The sequence below is a fragment of the Gossypium hirsutum genome, chromosome D13 (assembly GCF_007990345.1).
Source record: "Gossypium hirsutum isolate 1008001.06 chromosome D13, Gossypium_hirsutum_v2.1, whole genome shotgun sequence".
Taxonomy (NCBI): domain Eukaryota; kingdom Viridiplantae; phylum Streptophyta; class Magnoliopsida; order Malvales; family Malvaceae; genus Gossypium; species Gossypium hirsutum.
The window spans coordinates 21,729,021-21,750,308 of record NC_053449.1 but is presented as its reverse complement, the minus strand read 5'-3'; the positions used below and the strand labels follow the sequence as shown (position 1 = coordinate 21,750,308).

Sequence of the window (21,288 nt, the reverse complement as noted above, 5' to 3'; positions counted from 1 at the left end):
GTTTTTCCTTGAAGTTCTACAAAATATTTTTCTACATTCGGGTTTGAGAAAATAGAGGGGTTCAAAACTGTCAATGATTTTGGTTCATTAGTTCTTCGAACCTTTCTAGGAGGCATGGTGTTCTTATATTACAAACTAATGAAATGTCAAGCAATTAGTTTCAATAGAACAGTAAAAAGTTGAGTTAGGAACTCTTATCCTCGTGTAAGTCATGAGATTCCTTATAATGTTCATTTGTTATGTTCCTTTAGGTGTTTCCCGTCCTTTCTCTACATCGAATAAGATTGAAAGAAGAAAATTTTCTAATAAACTAAAAAAGAGAAGTAAAAAGTGAGATTTAGGGTTTATGGAATTTTTAGAGGTTTTCAGGGGGTTTAAAGGGTAAGGATGTGTTTAGGCATTAAAGTGAGTATTTTGAGGGTTAAATTTGAGTAAAAATCTGGTCAAGTCAACCCTGCAAAAAAATGCAACGATGTAGCGACATAGGGGTTCCGTGTTGTGACATCCCTATCAGTTTGCCATTGTCGCGACATCAGGGTTTGATGTCGTGACACACTCAGGACTTTTGGATTTCTGGGTATACTGGCTGCAGTGTCGCGACACACAAAGCTTGTGTCGCGACATCAAAATGATTTTCTCAATTTCCTCAATTTTGCCTTTGATGTTGCGACACTAGGTTACCGTGTTGTGACACTAACTCTGTTTTCACCCAAAATTCCAATTTCTAAAGTTTTACTGTTTTTATAAAATATAAATTTGATAAAAATTAAAATCTAGACTAAGCAGTTAGCTAAATATACAATAATTTACAAAAAGTTAAATATTAATTTAAATAATTCAAGTTTTATCGCCAGATTCATTCAACAACATCATTAATTCACACAAGGACGGTTTTCTGGTTCTGTCAGTATTAGTCCATCTCCCATTGTGCCACTCCACCTTTGTCTGCATATCTCTTTCCTTGAACCTATTTTTTTGACTTGCATGGACTAAAGGAAGTACGTCTTTTGACTCGTGATTATTAGAAATAAATAATTCATTGCAATGCTCCCCTGACTTCCTCCTACCTTCCTCACTTGTTAGTGACCACACTTAAAAGTTTCGGTCTCACTATTGATTTTCATGGTTAATTCATTTTTTTTCTAAATCAATAGTTGACCTTGAGGTGGCTAGAAAAGGTCTACCTAGAAAGATTGGTATTTCTTAATCTTCCTCAAAGTTTAGAACCACAAAGTCTGTCGGGATGATAAAGCTGCACACTTTGACTAACACATCTTCTAATACTCCTTTCGGATGTATTGAAGATCCATCAGCCAACTGTAGTGTTATTTGGGTATTGTCGAGGTCCCTTAACCAGAGCTTTTCATATATTGATAGGGTCATTAAATTGATACTAGCTCTTAAATCACATAGGGCTCTATTGAAATGAATGCTTCCTGTCTTTATGAGAATTGTAAAGCTTATTGGGTCTTTTATTTTTTTGGGAACCTGTTTAGAAATAATAGCACTACAGGAAGCTCTTATATTAAATTATTCTCCAACCTTAATTTTCCTACGCCTAGACATGATTTCCTTTAAAATTTTAGCATACTTAGGAACTTTTTCAATTAATTCAATTAAAGGCAGGTTGATGTTTAATGTTTTGAACAAGTTTAGAAAACCTACACACTCATCTTCATCCCATTTTTTCTTCTCTTCTAACCTTGAAGGGAACGATATTTTTGCAACAACAGAATCTTAAGTTGTTTCTATCTCTAGCTCAACTACCAGTGCAACTACTTACTTTGGTTCAGGTTCATTATCAGTTTTTAAGGGTTCTTTCTCAAAGATCATCAGTATTCTCCGTATGCATCTCTTGAGTAGGGGTCTTTGGGTTACTCAATACTTCACCCGAACGGAGTGCTATTGCTTTATGTGCTCATTCCCTTCTCTACAAGGATTATATTGGATATTATTAGGAATACCTATGCCAATTTGTCTTTTTATATCACCCATCATGCTCATTAATTGGCTCATCTGATCTTCAAGTTTAGTTAATGTTCTTGTTGAATTGGTGCACTTAGACTTCACCTATTTCACATCTGTTCTCATTGACAGCATCTCCCCCTCAATTCTATCCAGACGTTGACCACATATAGTATGGTCATTCAGGTTGGCCCTGTAACACCCCGAACCCGAGACCGTCACCGGAGTCGAACACGAGGTGTTAACAGACTTTAAACCACTTATAAAAAAAATTTCCCAGACACTGCCAATCTGCGTACTAGTCGCTTTAAAATCATATCTTGAGTTTAGAAACTCAGAATCCAGTTCCGTAAATTTTCTCTGAAACTAGACTCATATGCCCATCTACATATTTTTTTCTAGAATTTTTGGTTGGGCCAATTAGTACAGTTTATTAGTCAAAGTCTCCCATGTTACAGGGATCGACTACACTGACCTTTGCGCATTACGACTTGGATATCTCCCTGCACAGGGCTTCAATACTGATGTCGTTTGTTTCTATAGAAACTAGACTCAGAGAGGAATCTATACATATATGGCATGACTCCTAATTGTCTCTGGTTAATTTATAATGAATTTCCAAAGTCGGAACAGGAAATCCAGAAACCTTTCTGGCCCTGTCTCACGAGAACCTGAATATCTCTTAACATACTATCCATATGATTGTTTCGTTACTTTCCTATGAAAATAGATTCATCAAGGTTCGTTTACATAATTTATTCACTATTTAATTCCATTCCTACTATTTTTAGTGATTTTCCAAATCTACATCACTGCTGCTGTCAGCATCTGCCTTTAAGGTAGACTTTACCTATTTCATAGTTTCCATGATTCAACTAGCCCTTTTAGCATAAATAGCACAAATTATGATAGTGATTAACCATTCCCATGGCCAATCCTTGTTAAGCATATCCACACCTCTCAATAACCATATCCATACCAAATGATGATAACATTATGCTCAAACATATATAAGCCATTTTCGCATGGCTATCCAAAATTATACAAGTCCAAAGGATCCATGACCCACAACAAAAAGGGTAGTCCTATACATGCCATTTCGAAGTTCAACCAAAATTGTACCAAAAGGGGGGGGCTTTGATAGTGTGGGTGTGACAGCCCTAAATTGACCCTAGTCGGGAAGTGGTTTCGGGACCACAAAACCGAGTTAAGAAAATAATTAAAAGTTATATTCTGTGTTTATGAAGTGAGTAAATGCATGTGTGAAAGTTTCATGCATTAATTTGATCATCTTTATGTGAATCTTTTTTTATATGGACTTATATGAAACTTTGTTGGAAAGTGAGAGGCTAATTTACAATGGTCTAATAGTACATGCATTGAAAGGAGTGGTTTTGCATGTCAATTTACCCAAGCTAAATATGGTGGCCGGCCATGTTATGTAGTAAATAATATTATAACTATTTTATGCTAATAGTTTATGTTACAAAATGAAATAATGAATAAGGTTAATAAAATACAAGTTAGTGGGAGGAAAAACCAAAGTTAGCCTATGTTTTCTCCTCCATTGCCGTAGCTAGAGAAAGAAGAGGAAGAAAAGCCTTTGGGGAAGAAAATTCGGCTAAGGTGGATACCTAAAGTAAGGTAAGTTCAATGTCATTCTTGGAAAAACTTATGCACCATTTGGATGATTAGTCTAACTTCTACCTATTTTATGGTTTGAAGATAGGTTTTGTATGAGTTAAGTTTCGGTTAAGGTGGATTGATTAATTGGGTTTTATAAGGAAATTATGCCATAGCCGAATGTGTCTTGAAGAAGATGTCATATGTGCTTATTATAAGTATATGTATGTTCGGCTAATGAGTTTGAATTGAAGTTTCGATAGGTTGTGGGTTGAGTGGCCGAGTGAACTATAGGCTTTGCAAGGATGGAATTTACTTATAAGTTGTGTGTGTATGGCTTTATTTGCTAATGACATTTAAGAGTTTAAATCTTGAATAATGTTATGCATAGGTTTCGGCCATGAATCCTTGTGTTATAACACTTGCTTAATAATGAAAGAACATGAGCTTAAAGCTTGAGTAACACTCGGCTTTAGTGTAAGTTAAAATTTGTTAGAAAATAATTTTCAAGTTAGTAGATTATGTGTTAAGAGAGGGATTTAGAATATATATATATATAGCTGAATGTGATATGTGTGAATTATATATTAAATCAAGGCTTGGTAAGCTAGCTATTAAGGTGAAATGCTAATGTTAGTATTTGATTTGGTAATAATCTGTTTGGGGACAGCAGCAGTAAGGTGATTTTGGAAAATCGCCATAAATTGTAGGAGTTGAATTAGAAGCTGAGTGAATTATGTCATTAAAGCTTGAAGAGTCTATTTTCTTACAAAGGAAACTATAAAAACAAAAGAGTTACCGATCTTGAGATATTTGAAGTATTGTGGGGCTGAGTCAAAATGACTGCTGGATTCCCTGTTCTGTTTTTAGAAAATCATTATAAATTGTACAAAAATGATTATAAGATGAAATTTATATGCTTAGACTCCTTAATGAGTCTAGTTTCAAATGAGATCAAATACAACACATTTGGAATTCTGTAAAGTGAGAAATTGGATTCGTAGTGAAGAGTGGTCAGAATAGTCAACTAGTGAAATAGGGGAAACTTTAAGAAAAATCTGGTATTGATTGGCCAAGCCTAAAATTCTGAAAATTTTATGGATGGAAGATATACGAGTCTATATTCAGGGAAAATTAACGGCAAGTGATTTGGAGTTTAGTAGCTCCAGTTATAAGTAATTTAGTAACTACTGCTCAGGAAAACAGCTCGTAGTGAATATGTGATTTTGTTGTAAACATTAATGGAAGTTTGCCGATGAATTATTTATTGATTATTATAAAGCTACTATAAGCTATGTGTGTGAAAGTCGGATCAATATATATATTATTCTGAAAATAATACTTGAATAGTCGATTAATGACTATTTTAAATTTTGTTGAACTTAAGCTCAAGAGCAAAGGGGAACTAGATCCGATAAAGGGAAGGAAAAAGTAATTGAATAGCCGTTGAAGTCGTTCGACGACATTTGAGGTAAGTCTTCGAGTAATGACCCTACTTGAATTATATTGAAATGATTAGTCATATTATGACGGATAGTCGAATGTGCATAGAGACTATGTTATAAAGCCAATTGAAATTATGCTCTTTGTGTGTGGCTATTGAGCCGAAATTTGAAAGGTTTAATAAATGTTTTGTGTTTGAGCCTTAGTAACGAAGAAATGATATGGATGTGTTATGATTATTGATATATGTGTGCATGAGCATTGGGATATATCCGGGCTAAGACCCGAAGGCAATTATGCGAGTTGATATATCCGGGCTATGACCCGAAGGCAATTATGCGAGTTGATATATCCGGGCTATGACCCGAAGGCAATTATGCGAGTTGATATATCCGGGCTATGACCCGAAGGCAATTATGCGAGTTGATATATCCGGGCTATGACCCGAAGGCAATTATGCGAGATGATATATCCGGGCTAAGACCCGAAGGCAATTATGCGAGATGATATGTCCGGGCTAAGACCCGAAGGCAATTATGCGAGTTGATATGTCCGGGCTAAGACCCGAAGGCAAATGTGTTTGCGGCTGCATTCGGTTAAATACCGAAGAAACTTGGGTTTGAATGTGAGCGTTTTGTGCTGTAACTAATTTAATAATTATGCTTGACCAACCCGAATGATAAGGTATGTTTGCATGTGCATTGGAAAGTCGGTTTGTTTTAAATGGTATTCGTGCGATCGGCTAACGAATTTTCGGCTTTTATAAAGGTTGATACCTTGTGTATCTATGTGGGTGAAGTGTGAAGTAAGTATGAGTATGAGAATGTGTGTTAATAAAGTGATTTAGTTAACTATGTGAATGTAATACTGTAGTCAAAGCCGATTTCATTACTTGAGACTTACTAAGCTTTAAATGCTTACCCGGTTGCTTTGGCTCTCTGTTTTATAGATTTTGTTCGTTAGCTATCGGATTCGGGATCAGCGAAGTCGAAGTCATCTACACTATCAAGCTCTTTTGGTATTCTTTTAGTTGAACTCTGGATATGGCATGTATAGGACTACCCCTGTTGTTTAAGTTCTTTTGTGTTGTATGTGTGTAAAGCCATGCGAAAATGGCTTGTAAAAGTGGAGTATGGCATTAGACCATTTGTGTGTATGTATGTATATATATGATTTCATGATGTGACTATGGTTTGAAATGGAAGTGTTGGGCTAATGATCAGCCATTGGAATGGCTAAATATGATCACATGTGGACCTATGTAGGGCAAAATCCTAGTTGGTCCATGGTAACCACAAAATAGGTAAAGTTTATCTTGAAAACAGATTTTGACAGCAACAGTGGTGTGGAATTGAAAAATCACATAAATTCGTAGGAGTGGAATTAAATAGTGAATAAATTATGTAATCGAACCTTGATGAATCTACTTTTATATGGAAGTAACGAAGCAATTATAGGAACAGTACAGAAAGAGATATTCGGGTTCTTGTGGAACAGGGCCAGAACAGTTTCTGGATTCACTGTTCCGCCTTTGGAAATTCACTATAAATTGACCAGGGATAATTAGGGGTCATACCATATATGTATGGATTCCTCTCTGAGTCTAGTTTCCATAGAAACAAACGGCATTAGTATTGAAGCCCTGTGCAGAGAGATATCCCAGTCGTAATGGGAAAAGGTCAGTGTAGTCGACCCCTGTAACATGAGAGACTTTGACTAATAAACTGTACTAATGGGCCCGACCAAAAATTCTAGAAAAAAATATATAGGTGGGGACATGAGTCTAGTTTCAGGGAAAAATCACAAAACTGATTTTCGAGTTGTGAAACTCAAGATATGATTTTTGAAGCGACTAGTACTCAGACTGGACAGTGTCTGGAAAAATTTTTAAAAGTCTGTCAACACCTCGTATTCGACTCCGGTGACGGTCTCGGGTTTGGGGTGTTACAATTGATTGGTATCAGAGCTACGGTTTAGTCGATTCTAGGACTACCGTAATGTGTTGGGGTCTAGCTATACATGCCATTTTATGTGATTAATTGATAGTGTGGTGATTTCTGACATTTGCAAATGTGTTTATTTATAGTAATGGATCCCGATCCCAACCGAGCGGTAGCTGATGATCTCGAGAGTGTAGCGCCTGCTCCCGCACAAGGGACAGCGCCGGTGGACTCTCAACCTAATGCGAATAACCCGAACGATGAAGCTAGACAAGCTTTCTATAACGTGATGAATGATTGGTTCAACCAATACATTCGAACTAATACGGCTGTTCCACAACCTCCATTCCCGACAAACACCACCCCCGCACCTACAATACCTCCGGTAACTGACCAAATAAGGTCAAATAAGCCCCCAGTTGACCGAATCCGAAAACATGGGGCTACTGAATTTAAAGCTACGGATAGCGACGATGCCGAGCAAGCTGAATTCTGGTTGGACAACACTATCCGGGTACTAGATGAGCTATCTTGTACACCCGATGAATGCCTAAAGTGTGCTATCTCCTTGCTACGTGATTCTGCCTACTATTGGTGGAGTACTCTGACTTCTGTTGTGCCCCGGGAGCAAGTAACTTGGGAGTTTTTCCAAACTGAGTTTCGGAAAAAGTATATCAGTCAGAGATTTGTTGATCAAAAACGGAAGGAATTTCTCGAGCTTAAGCAAGGTTCTATGTCAGTTACTGATTACGAGCGAAAATTTGTTAGACTTAGTAGATACGCTCGGGAATGTGTTTCGTCCGAGGCTGTTATGTGTAAACGCTTCGAAGATGGGCTGAATGAAGATATAAAAATGTTCGTTGGCATTCTTGAGATACGAGAGTTCGTAGTACTTGTCGAGCGAGCTTGTAAAGCCGAAGAGCTTAGAAAGGAAAAACAAAAAGTTGATGTGGGAACCGGGGAGTTTCGTAAAAGATTCTCGGGAAAGTCTCATCAACAGGCATCGAAGAAATTTCGAGATGATGTGGGCCGGTCTAAAAGCACTTCGGGCCTTTTTAGACGAGATCGTGATCGACCCCCTGTGGGTACACGAGGCACTTCAGTCGCCAGTGTTGGGAATGAACGTCGAGGCCGAACGGAATGTCGACATTGCGGTAAATGGCATTTGGGGAGTTGTAGATTCCATGACCGCTCCTGTTACAAGTGTGGATCAGTGGACCACTTCATTAAAGATTGCCCGAGGCTGTCTGAACAGAATGTAAATCAGAGTGGGAGACCGGGTGCTACCACTGCTCGAGGTAGATCATCTAGAAATATGGGCAATGCTAGTGGTGGTCAGAGAGGATCTAGAGATGCTACGACCGGATCCGAGGCTCGTGCACCTGCTAGAGCATATGCTATACGTGCCCGCGAGGATGCTTCATCGCCTGATGTTATTACCGGTACTTTTACTCTCTTTGATACTAACGTAATTGCTTTGATTGACCCCGGTTCTACTCATTCTTACATATGTGAAACCTTAGCATCCAGTAAGACTTTACCTATTGAGTCTACTGAGTTTGTAATTCGGGTGTCAAATCCCTTGGGTCGTTACGTGCTTGTCGACAAAGTGTGTAAGAAATGTCCCCTAGCAATTCGAGGTTCCTGTTTTCCAGCAGACTTGATGCTTTTGCCGTTTGATGAATTTGACGTTATCCTTGGGTTGGATTGGTTGACCGTGCATGATGCGGTTGTGAATTGCAAAAGCAAGACTATTGATTTGAGGTGTGCAAATAACGAAGTAATCCGAGTTGAGTCTACGGATTTGGATGGGTTGCCCGCTGTAATATCCTCAATGTTGACCCAAAATATGTGAGAAAAGGGTGCGAAGCATACCTTGCGTATGTACTGGATGACCAAGAACTAGAAAAGAAACCTGAATTTGTGCCAGTGGTTTGTGAATACCCGGATGTTTTTCCTGAAGAATTGCCGGGTTTACCACCTGTTCGGGAGATAGAGTTTGGTATTGAGCTTGTACCTGGGACTACGCCGATTTCGATAGCTCCGTATCGTATGGCACCAACTGAGTTAAAAGAGTTGAAAGCTCAGCTGCAAGAATTGACGGATAGAGGTTTCGCTCGGCCAAGTTTCTCACCTTGGGGTGCACCCGTATTGTTCGTGAAAAAGAAGGACGGAACCATGAGGTTGTGCATTGACTATCGTCAACTGAATAAAGTGACGATAAAGAATAAATACCCACTACCGCGTATCGATGATTTGTTTGATCAACTAAAGGGGGCCTCAGTGTTCTCAAAAATAGATTTGAGATCGGGTTATTATCAGTTGCGGATTCGAGATTCAGACGTACCCAAAACTGCTTTCAGAACGAGGTACGGTCACTACGAATTCTTAGTGATGCCGTTTGGGCTCACTAATGCCCCGGCAGTATTTATGGATTTGATGAATCGGATCTTCAGACCATATTTGGATCGGTTCGTAGTTGTGTTCATTGATGACATCTTGGTCTATTCAAGAGATGAGACCGAACATGCTGAGCACCTGAGACTAGTGTTGCAAATTTTACGGGATAGGCAGTTATATGCTAAGTTCAGTAAGTGTGAGTTCTGGTTAAGAGAGGTTAGCTTCTTGGGTCATGTGGTATCCGCGTCGGGTATTCGAGTTGACCCGAACAAAATTTCAGCCATACTTGACTGGAAACCTCCGAGAAATGTTACTGAAGTTCGGAGCTTTTTGGGGCTCGCCGGTTATTACCGACGATTTGTGAAAGGTTTCTCGATGATAGCCACACCAATGACGAAGCTACTTCAAAAGGATGTTAAGTTCGAGTGGACGGAGAAATGTCAGAAAAGTTTCGACCAACTGAAAACTCATTTGACTGAAGCTCCAATTTTGGTGCAACCCGAATCGGGTAAAGAGTTTGTCATCTATAGTGACGCATCCCTACTTGGGTTGGGTTGCGTATTGATGCAAGAAGGTCGAGTCGTGGCCTATGCGTCGAGACAATTGAAGCCACACGAGAGGAATTATCCGACCCATGACCTCGAACTAGCTGCCATCGTATTTGCTTTAAAAATATGGCGACATTATCTGTTTGGTGAGAAGTGCCATGTATTTTCGGACCACAAAAGTCTCAAATATTTGATGACTCAACGAGACTTGAATCTGCGACAAAGACGTTGGCTTGAGTTGTTGAAAGATTACGAGCTTGTCATTGATTACCACCCGGGAAAGGCTAACGTGGTTGCGGACGCCTTAAGCCGGAAGTCATTGTTTGCTTTGCGAGCGATGAACGTGCATTTGTCTGTTCTACCAGACAATGTGTTAGTAGCTGAATTAAAAGCTAAACCATTATTGACTCACCAAATTCGTGAAGCTCAGAAAGTCGATGATGAATTGGTTGCAAAACGGGCTGAGTGTTTTCCGAACGAGGGATCAGAGTTTCAAATTGACGACGATAATTGTTTGAGGTTCAGAAATCGGTTGTGTGTTCCAAGGAATTCGGAACTCATTTCGACGATTCTGAACGAAGCCCATTGTAGCCGAATGTCAATTCACCCGGGGAGTACGAAAATGTACAACGATTTGAAACGTCAATTTTGGTGGCATGGTATGAAACGGGACATCTCCGACTTTGTTTCGAGATGTTTAATATGTCAACAAGTGAAAGCGGAACATCAAGTGCCTTCAGGATTACTCCAGCCGATCATGATACCCGAGTGGAAATGGGATCGAGTCACAATGGACTTTGTGTCCGGACTGCCCTTGTCAGCAAGTAAGAAGGATGCGATATGGGTTGTTGTCGATAGACTAACTAAGTCGGCTCACTTTATCCCCGTGCGTACGGATTTTTCATTAGATAAACTAGCTGAATTGTATGTTTCTCAGATTGTGAGATTACACGGGGTACCGATTTCTATTGTGTCGGATAGAGATCCGAGATTCACCTCGCGATTTTGGAAGAAATTGCAAGAAGCTTTGGGTACCAAGCTGCATTTTAGCACCGCTTTTCATCCACAAACAGATGGTCAATCCGAGCGGATAATTCAGATACTTGAGGATATGTTGAGATGTTGCATCCTCGAGTTCAGTAGTTCATGGGAACGGTATTTACCTTTGATTGAATTCGCTTACAACAATAGTTTTCAATCAAGTATTAAGATGGCACCTTACGAGGCTTTGTACGGTCGTAAATGCCGTACACCATTGTTTTGGACCGAGCTCGGTGAAAGCAAAATTTTCGGAGTTGATTTGATTAGAGATGCGGAACAGAAAGTAAAGGTAATCCGTGAAAGTCTGAAGATAGCCACGGATCGTCAGAAGTCGTACGCAGATTTGAAACGAAAAGACATCGAGTATCAGGTGGGAGACAAAGTGTTCCTTAAGGTTTCACCTTGGAAAAAGATACTCAGGTTCGGCCGTAAGGGCAAGTTGAGCCCAAGATTCATTGGGCCGTATGAAATATCCGAAAGAATTGGTCCAGTGGCATATAGATTGATTTTACCCCCTGAACTTGAAAGGATTCACAATGTTTTCCATGTTTCGATGCTTCGACGTTATAGATCCGATCCGTCACATGTGATTAATCCCTCGGAAGTTGAAATTCGATCTGACTTGAGTTATGAAGAAGAACCAATTCGCATCCTAGCTCGTGAAGTGAAAGAGTTGCGAAACAGAAGGGTTCCGTTAGTTAAGGTGTTATGGCTCAAACACGGGATCGAGGAAGCTACTTGGGAAACTGAGAGCTCGATGAAAGAACGATACCCAAACCTATTCACCGGTGAGCTTTTCGGGGACGAAAATTTCTTAAGTGGGGGAGAGTTGTGACAGCCCTAAATTGACCCTAGTCGGGAAGTGGTTTCGGGACCACAAAACCGAGTTAAGAAAATAATTAAAAGTTATATTCTGTGTTTATGAAGTGAGTAAATGCATGTGTGAAAGTTTCATGCATTAATTTGATCATCTTTATGTGAATCTTTTTTTATATGGACTTATATGAAACTTTGTTGGAAAGTGAGAGGCTAATTTACAATGGTCTAATAGTACATGCATTGAAAGGAGTGGTTTTGCATGTCAATTTACCCAAGCTAAATATGGTGGCCGGCCATGTTATGTAGTAAATAATATTATAACTATTTTATGCTAATAGTTTATGTTACAAAATGAAATAATGAATAAGGTTAATAAAATACAAGTTAGTGGGAGGAAAAACCAAAGTTAGCCTATGTTTTCTCCTCCATTGCCGTAGCTAGAGAAAGAAGAGGAAGAAAAGCCTTTGGGGAAGAAAATTCGGCTAAGGTGGATACCTAAAGTAAGGTAAGTTCAATGTCATTCTTGGAAAAACTTATGCACCATTTGGATGATTAGTCTAACTTCTACCTATTTTATGGTTTGAAGATAGGTTTTGTATGAGTTAAGTTTCGGTTAAGGTGGATTGATTAATTGGGTTTTATAAGGAAATTATGCCATAGCCGAATGTGTCTTGAAGAAGATGTCATATGTGCTTATTATAAGTATATGTATGTTCGGCTAATGAGTTTGAATTGAAGTTTCGATAGGTTGTGGGTTGAGTGGCCGAGTGAACTATAGGCTTTGCAAGGATGGAATTTACTTATAAGTTGTGTGTGTATGGCTTTATTTGCTAATGACATTTAAGAGTTTAAATCTTGAATAATGTTATGCATAGGTTTCGGCCATGAATCCTTGTGTTATAACACTTGCTTAATAATGAAAGAACATGAGCTTAAAGCTTGAGTAACACTCGGCTTTAGTGTAAGTTAAAATTTGTTAGAAAATAATTTTCAAGTTAGTAGATTATGTGTTAAGAGAGGGATTTAGAATATATATATATATAGCTGAATGTGATATGTGTGAATTATATATTAAATCAAGGCTTGGTAAGCTAGCTATTAAGGTGAAATGCTAATGTTAGTATTTGATTTGGTAATAATCTGTTTGGGGACAGCAGCAGTAAGGTGATTTTGGAAAATCGCCATAAATTGTAGGAGTTGAATTAGAAGCTGAGTGAATTATGTCATTAAAGCTTGAAGAGTCTATTTTCTTACAAAGGAAACTATAAAAACAAAAGAGTTACCGATCTTGAGATATTTGAAGTATTGTGGGGCTGAGTCAAAATGACTGCTGGATTCCCTGTTCTGTTTTTAGAAAATCATTATAAATTGTACAAAAATGATTATAAGATGAAATTTATATGCTTAGACTCCTTAATGAGTCTAGTTTCAAATGAGATCAAATACAACACATTTGGAATTCTGTAAAGTGAGAAATTGGATTCGTAGTGAAGAGTGGTCAGAATAGTCAACTAGTGAAATAGGGGAAACTTTAAGAAAAATCTGGTATTGATTGGCCAAGCCTAAAATTCTGAAAATTTTATGGATGGAAGATATACGAGTCTATATTCAGGGAAAATTAACGGCAAGTGATTTGGAGTTTAGTAGCTCCAGTTATAAGTAATTTAGTAACTACTGCTCAGGAAAACAGCTCGTAGTGAATATGTGATTTTGTTGTAAACATTAATGGAAGTTTGCCGATGAATTATTTATTGATTATTATAAAGCTACTATAAGCTATGTGTGTGAAAGTCGGATCAATATATATATTATTCTGAAAATAATACTTGAATAGTCGATTAATGACTATTTTAAATTTTGTTGAACTTAAGCTCAAGAGCAAAGGGGAACTAGATCCGATAAAGGGAAGGAAAAAGTAATTGAATAGCCGTTGAAGTCGTTCGACGACATTTGAGGTAAGTCTTCGAGTAATGACCCTACTTGAATTATATTGAAATGATTAGTCATATTATGACGGATAGTCGAATGTGCATAGAGACTATGTTATAAAGCCAATTGAAATTATGCTCTTTGTGTGTGGCTATTGAGCCGAAATTTGAAAGGTTTAATAAATGTTTTGTGTTTGAGCCTTAGTAACGAAGAAATGATATGGATGTGTTATGATTATTGATATATGTGTGCATGAGCATTGGGATATATCCGGGCTAAGACCCGAAGGCAATTATGCGAGTTGATATATCCGGGCTATGACCCGAAGGCAATTATGCGAGTTGATATATCCGGGCTATGACCCGAAGGCAATTATGCGAGTTGATATATCCGGGCTATGACCCGAAGGCAATTATGCGAGTTGATATATCCGGGCTATGACCCGAAGGCAATTATGCGAGATGATATATCCGGGCTAAGACCCGAAGGCAATTATGCGAGATGATATGTCCGGGCTAAGACCCGAAGGCAATTATGCGAGTTGATATGTCCGGGCTAAGACCCGAAGGCAAATGTGTTTGCGGCTGCATTCGGTTAAATACCGAAGAAACTTGGGTTTGAATGTGAGCGTTTTGTGCTGTAACTAATTTAATAATTATGCTTGACCAACCCGAATGATAAGGTATGTTTGCATGTGCATTGGAAAGTCGGTTTGTTTTAAATGGTATTCGTGCGATCGGCTAACGAATTTTCGGCTTTTATAAAGGTTGATACCTTGTGTATCTATGTGGGTGAAGTGTGAAGTAAGTATGAGTATGAGAATGTGTGTTAATAAAGTGATTTAGTTAACTATGTGAATGTAATACTGTAGTCAAAGCCGATTTCATTACTTGAGACTTACTAAGCTTTAAATGCTTACCCGGTTGCTTTGGCTCTCTGTTTTATAGATTTTGTTCGTTAGCTATCGGATTCGGGATCAGCGAAGTCGAAGTCATCTACACTATCAAGCTCTTTTGGTATTCTTTTAGTTGAACTCTGGATATGGCATGTATAGGACTACCCCCTGTTGTTTAAGTTCTTTTGTGTTGTATGTGTGTAAAGCCATGCGAAAATGGCTTGTAAAAGTGGAGTATGGCATTAGACCATTTGTGTGTATGTATGTATATATATGATTTCATGATGTGACTATGGTTTGAAATGGAAGTGTTGGGCTAATGATCAGCCATTGGAATGGCTAAATATGATCACATGTGGACCTATGTAGGGCAAAATCCTAGTTGGTCCATGGTAACCACAAAATAGGTAAAGTTTATCTTGAAAACAGATTTTGACAGCAACAGTGGTGTGGAATTGAAAAATCACATAAATTCGTAGGAGTGGAATTAAATAGTGAATAAATTATGTAATCGAACCTTGATGAATCTACTTTTATATGGAAGTAACGAAGCAATTATAGGAACAGTACAGAAAGAGATATTCGGGTTCTTGTGGAACAGGGCCAGAACAGTTTCTGGATTCACTGTTCCGCCTTTGGAAATTCACTATAAATTGACCAGGGATAATTAGGGGTCATACCATATATGTATGGATTCCTCTCTGAGTCTAGTTTCCATAGAAACAAACGGCATTAGTATTGAAGCCCTGTGCAGAGAGATATCCCAGTCGTAATGGGAAAAGGTCAGTGTAGTCGACCCCTGTAACATGAGAGACTTTGACTAATAAACTGTACTAATGGGCCCGACCAAAAATTCTAGAAAACAATATATAGGTGGGGACATGAGTCTAGTTTCAGGGAAAAATCACAAAACTGATTTTCGAGTTGTGAAACTCAAGATATGATTTTTGAAGCGACTAGTACTCAGACTGGACAGTGTCTGGAAAAATTTTTAAAAGTCTGTCAACACCTCGTATTCGACTCCGGTGACGGTCTCGGGTTTGGGGTGTTACAGTGGGAGACTTCGACTTCAAAATCCCGAGTCCGATAGTTGGAGAACCAAAATCTATAAAACAGAGAATCAAGGAGACGGAGTAAGTAATTTATGCTTAGTAAGTTTTGAGCAAGGGATTCCAGCACAACAAAAGTATAGCATTCATGTAGCTAAACGGATAATTTCATATGCACAATTTTTTCAATATCATACTTACTTCACATTACCAACCCTTTTATTCATACACAAAGATCAACTTAGCCAAAGGCCGATAGCTCATTTATCAACTGAGCGAATACTTATTTGTAAGGGCTCAACTAATTCAAAGCACATACGAAACATACCTTAATGTTGGGATGTTTCAAGCGTATTAACTGAAATTTTTACAGCAAGATCATTCATTCCCAAATCACGTACCTTCGAAATTTAACCGGATATAGCTACTCGTTCAAATGCCTTCGGGACATAGCCTGGTTATAGTAACTCGCACAAATGCCTTCGGGACTTAACCCGGATTTAGTAACTCGCACAAATGCCTTCGGGACTTAACCCGGATTTAGTAACTTGCACAAATGCCTTCGGGCTTAGCCCGGAATTAGTATCTCGCACAAATGCCTTCGGATCTTAGTCCGGATATGGTCACTTAGCACAAAGCCTTCGGGACTTAGCCCGGACATCATTCAAATAACCATGCACATTTAACAATAAATCATGGCACATTCGTATTTCGTTTTCGTTAGCAAAACTCAAACACAAGACACTTATCATTCTTGCAATTTCGGCTCAATAGCTACACACAAAGAGCATGATTTTGATTTGCTTAAAACATGATCTAATCAAATCATAATTTAAGCTCTTTTACTCAAGAACTTACCTCGGGTGTTGTCGAACGATTCCGATAGCTATTCGACCACTTTTTCCTTCCCTTTATCGGATTTAGTTCCCCTTTGCTCTTGAGCTTAATTAAACAAATAAATTGATTTAATCATTTGAGCATCGAAAAGAGGAACACAAGGCACTTAGTCCATATTTATACATTAGACATTAAAGTCACATATGTACGGAATCATGAATCAAACTCAACATTTTAGCTAATTTTCCCCCTTGGCCGAATTTTCTAAGCCAAGACAAAAGCATCAATATGCTTGCCTCTAACCGAAAACATGCAACACCAATCTCCTTCCTATGGCTGAATATGCATGTCTATGTTGGGGCCGATTGCAACACTTAATACATTCTACAAGTATGGTCACTTGTATTGACTAAACACCATTTTGTTTCAAGTTCAAAACTTGGCTAATACACACATATATACACTAGTAAAGCATCCTCTCCCTTTCCATCAATTTAACACATGCATTACTCATTAATATACAAAATTATATTCGGCCTTAGCACACAACTTGCTAGCCGATTCTTCTCCATCTAGCAACCAATGCACATATGTGCTCACTCAAAAATGCTAAAAAGAAGATTCAAGAATCATCAATCCACCATCACATGCATCATTAACAAGCTTCATATTTAGCATGCAATGGCATTAACACAAAATCCACCTAGGCCGAATATCATCCCCATGACATAGCAAAGATTTGAACCATGGGCTAATTAGAACTCAAGCTAGCAACTAAAAACATGCATGAATCTCATGGCACAGCCTCAAACATACCTTGATCTAGATACAAGTATGGCCAAACCTCCTCCTAATCCTCTTCCAAACCAAACATGAAGCAAGAACTCCTTCCTCCTTCCTTAGAATTTTCGGCCAAAAGAAGATGAAAAAGGATGAACAAAATTTTTCTTTTTTCTTTTACTCACGGCAATGGGGGGAAACAACCACACACTTTTTTTTCATCATATTCCCTTTCATTATTTTATGCTCATGCTCCTTATTTTATCATACTTCCCATGAAACACTAACTCAACATGTTTATGACATGTTCTTGCCCATCACACTTGGTCTACCATGCTTGTCATGGCCGGCCACTACTAATTAGGGGGGAATTTGACATGCAAGTCCCCCCTTTTTATTTCATGCACTAATAGGTCCTTATGCTTTGACCTATCACATTTCAAAATTTTCTCACATAAGTCCTATTTACTAAAATTCACCTACAATTAAACAAAATTCAAACACGAAATTTTCACACATGCACATGTACATATAATGAGCATCAATTATGACGGTTAATTATTTTTATGACTCGGTTTAGCGGTCCCGAAACCACTTCCCGACTAGGGTCAATTTTGGGCTGTCACAGGCCTTTTCTTGGGGTTTCTGTAAACAAGGAGGTTGATAGTTAGAATTTTTAAATTGGTTCAACTATTACCTCTTCCTTGGTTTCCTCCCCATCTCAGATTCGGGTGATCTCTCCATCTTGGATTGTATGTATTTGAACAAGGATTTCCACCCCTATTTCTGATATAGTTCACATCCTTGGTGGGATTATTAATGTAGTGGAAGAGCAATTTGTCTTATTTATAGACAAATGGTGCATTCTTCTCAACCTCTATTCAATTGATTCTGTCCACTAACTGTTGATACTTGTCATCCTTTTGAACAAGCTTCACCGTAGATGGTCTTTGGCCGTATATATATTGTTTAGTTGGCCACTGGTAGGAATTCATTGCCATACTTTCTATTAACCCGTACGCATCCTCTTACATTTTGTTCTTGGGGGCACCTCCTGCGGCTCCATCTAATCTTGATCTTGAATGCACATTTATAGAAAATTTACAGTCGTAAGCACTTAGGTAATCCATTGTATGGGCATTTCTGAATTAACGTCTTAAGATGCTCCCATGCTTCGTGAAACCTTTTCCCTTCTAACTGCTTAACATCAAAATTTCCCTTCTTAGTTGGACCATCTTGTTAATAGGGAAGAACTTTTGCAGGAATCTCCCTACGAGTTCATCCCATGTCATGATCGACCTTGGTACCATCAAGAACTACTTATCTTTCAACCTTACAGTCTATAATGATTCAGGGTTAAGGTGTTCATGGATAGGCCATACCAAATTTAGGTTAATTCCTACCTTGATGACTTTCTAGGGTTGTCAGGCCTAGGGTTTAGATTCTTCCTTTCCTGAACAGCTAATCCGTTAAGAGATCCTTACAAAATAGTTAATTATTCATACCTCCACTCGCTAATCCCCCACATAAGGATTAGTTCCTTATGGATCTAAACAATATAAACTTAATGAAAAGAATGAACATAAAGAACAATTCAAGGATATAAACTTAATGAAAAGAATGAACAAAAAGAACAATTCAAGGATAGAGTTTAAAAGAAGACTGATTTGTATTAAGCACAGATTTCTCATAGAGTTTGAAAGTAATTCCAGAATCTGATTTCTTCACCAAAATAAATAACAAGAACGAAAGTAAAATCTAAAACCTAAGAAAAGGGAAAAAACTAAAGACTAAAATTTTAAGAGAAAATTATACAATATCAAAGGTCTATAACATGTGCTAAATGAGCTTATTTATAGACTTTAGGGTGGTCGTTGTCCTCAACCCTAGGTCAGTTACCGTTCTCGTGCTTAATGTTTTACTGTATCCAAAATGTCCCTCGCTCGTAATTATTTCTTTTATAGAGGTGATGTCGGACACACTAGGTCCTACGTCGCGACATCGAGGGCAGAATGCTCAACTTCAAGGTGTCTTTAGGGGTCTGTCGCGACATCCTCAGGCCGTATTGCGACATTAAAGGCAGTCTTGGAAGTCTTCTATTTTGCTCTCTATGTTATGGCATCATATGTGTTGCAACCTAGCAACCAATATTGAGTTAATACGTCTTCTAATGGTCTCTTGCACGCTCACAAAGTATTTTAGCTCACCTTTAGGCCTCATTCGGCCCCTAGTGTAAAAAAAGACTCAAATTACACATTTTATTAACTTTCACTAATACTTACAGAAATGTAACTAAAACTTAACTAAAATGTTCATTTTCAAGCTCCTAAAGTGTGAAAACTAGTTTAACATGCTACACCAAATTTCAACAGATCAGTTACTATTGCAGCTTTTACAATTTAGTCATTTTTCCTAAATTAATTATCTGAACGTTAAAATTTTCTAATCAAAATTTAATACGACACTGTAATAACTCTACAAATAATATATAATAAAATATTGACTCATTGGTCAGAATTGTGGTCCTAAAACTACTGTTTTTGATACCATTGAAAACAAGCTGTTACAACTATGGTGGAAAACTTCAAAAGAAGGGTGGCTCATGGTGGTTGATAGGAAGGAGAAAAAGAGAGAATTTGATGGGAAACCAAAAATATTTTTAACTAAAATGCTTACTATGCGACAACAACACTAGCTACCCAATTCAAAAATCAAAATTCAAACTCTCAGCATCTAATTCATGAGGAGACAAGGGAGTTAAAATGAATTGATGATGAAATAAACATAGGAGTTTCAAAACATAATATGAATAGCTTTGAAAAAACAGATGTAACAAAATTAAAAATGAGTTACATCCATGCACACATGCATAGGCAGTTTGCATGCTAAGTTGACCAATCATTTAATCAATTTTTTTTAAAATGAGAACATAGAGACTTGACCTTGGTTCACTAAGGAGTTTCATAAGATACTTAACCACTACACCACTTCTCAAGCTTGTTAATGAACTAACAACATCTAAAATTTTGGGTTGTGACAACTCTACCCTCCTTAAAATAAATTTCGTTATCAAACTTTACCTTGTTCAAAAAGATGAGGATATTACTGTTGAAAAGAATCTTATGGTTCCCACGTAGCCTCCTCAGAACCATGATTCCACCATAGAACCTTGACCAAAGGTATTTGATTTTTTTCTCATAACCTTAATTTCATGATCTAAAATTTTCATAGGCTCCTCCTCAAAAGACAAATCTGATCTTACCTCAATCTCTTCCACCCAAACCACATAAGATGGATCTGAGCGATATTTCCTAAACATAGAGACATGAAAAATGTCATGGATATAATCCAATTATGGTGGTAATTCAAATTGATAAGCCACTGGTCCAACTCTTTTTAGAATCCGATAAGACAAATAAACCTTGGACTCAATTTGCCCTTTCGTTCGAACCTCAATACCTTTCTCCATAGAAACACCTTTAAGAAAACCTGATCCCCTACACAGTACTCTATATCTTTCGTTTTATCCGCATAATATTTTTGTCTATCAGAAGTTGCTCGTAATCTATCTTTAATCAACTTAACCCTACCTTTAGTCTCTTGAACTAACTCAAGTCCCAAAATTTTGCTTTCATCCAATTTAGTCCAGCACAAAGGAGTCTGACACTTACGACCATACAGAGCCTCGTAAGGTGCCATCTGAATGTTTGACTAAAAATTATTGTTATAAGCAAATTCAAGTAAAGGTAGATGATCATTCCAACTTCCGGATTGCCCATCAGACTACTGATGATAAGTAGTACTGAAATCCAAAAAATTGTCGAGAGCTTCATGAAATTTCTTTTAGAATTGAGATGTAAACTGAGGATACCGATCCAAAATAATCAACATTGGTACCCCATGCAATCGCCCAATTTCAGAAATATACAACTTCGCAAGTTTCTAAATAGAATAATCTGTACAAACCATTAGGAAATTATTCGACTTAGTGATCCTATTCACAATCACCCATATAGAAT

The 21,288-nt window shown here is 37.9% G+C and overlaps 1 protein-coding gene across 1 annotated transcript; it reads right to left on the bottom strand.

Moving 5' to 3' along the window:
• Positions 1-20,411: 20,411 nt before the first annotated feature.
• LOC121224942 (uncharacterized) lies at positions 20,412-20,968 on the bottom strand. The gene is made up of 2 exons (XM_041108595.1): positions 20,691-20,968; positions 20,412-20,580 (listed from the first exon to the last, which is right to left on the bottom strand). Exons 1-2 carry the CDS (start codon positions 20,966-20,968, stop codon positions 20,412-20,414), a joined length of 447 nt encoding a protein of 148 aa, XP_040964529.1.
• Positions 20,969-21,288: the final 320 nt, after the last annotated feature.

Coding starts and splice junctions, on each gene's coding strand:
- LOC121224942 (XM_041108595.1), bottom strand. CDS start 20,968: ATGGCACCTTACGAGGCTCTGTATGGTCGTAAGTGTCAGACTCCTTTG. Junction 20,581..20,690: donor AAGGGCAAATTGAGTCCAAG/GTTTATTTGTCT, acceptor CTCTATGTTTAG/GAAATATCGCTCAGATCCAT.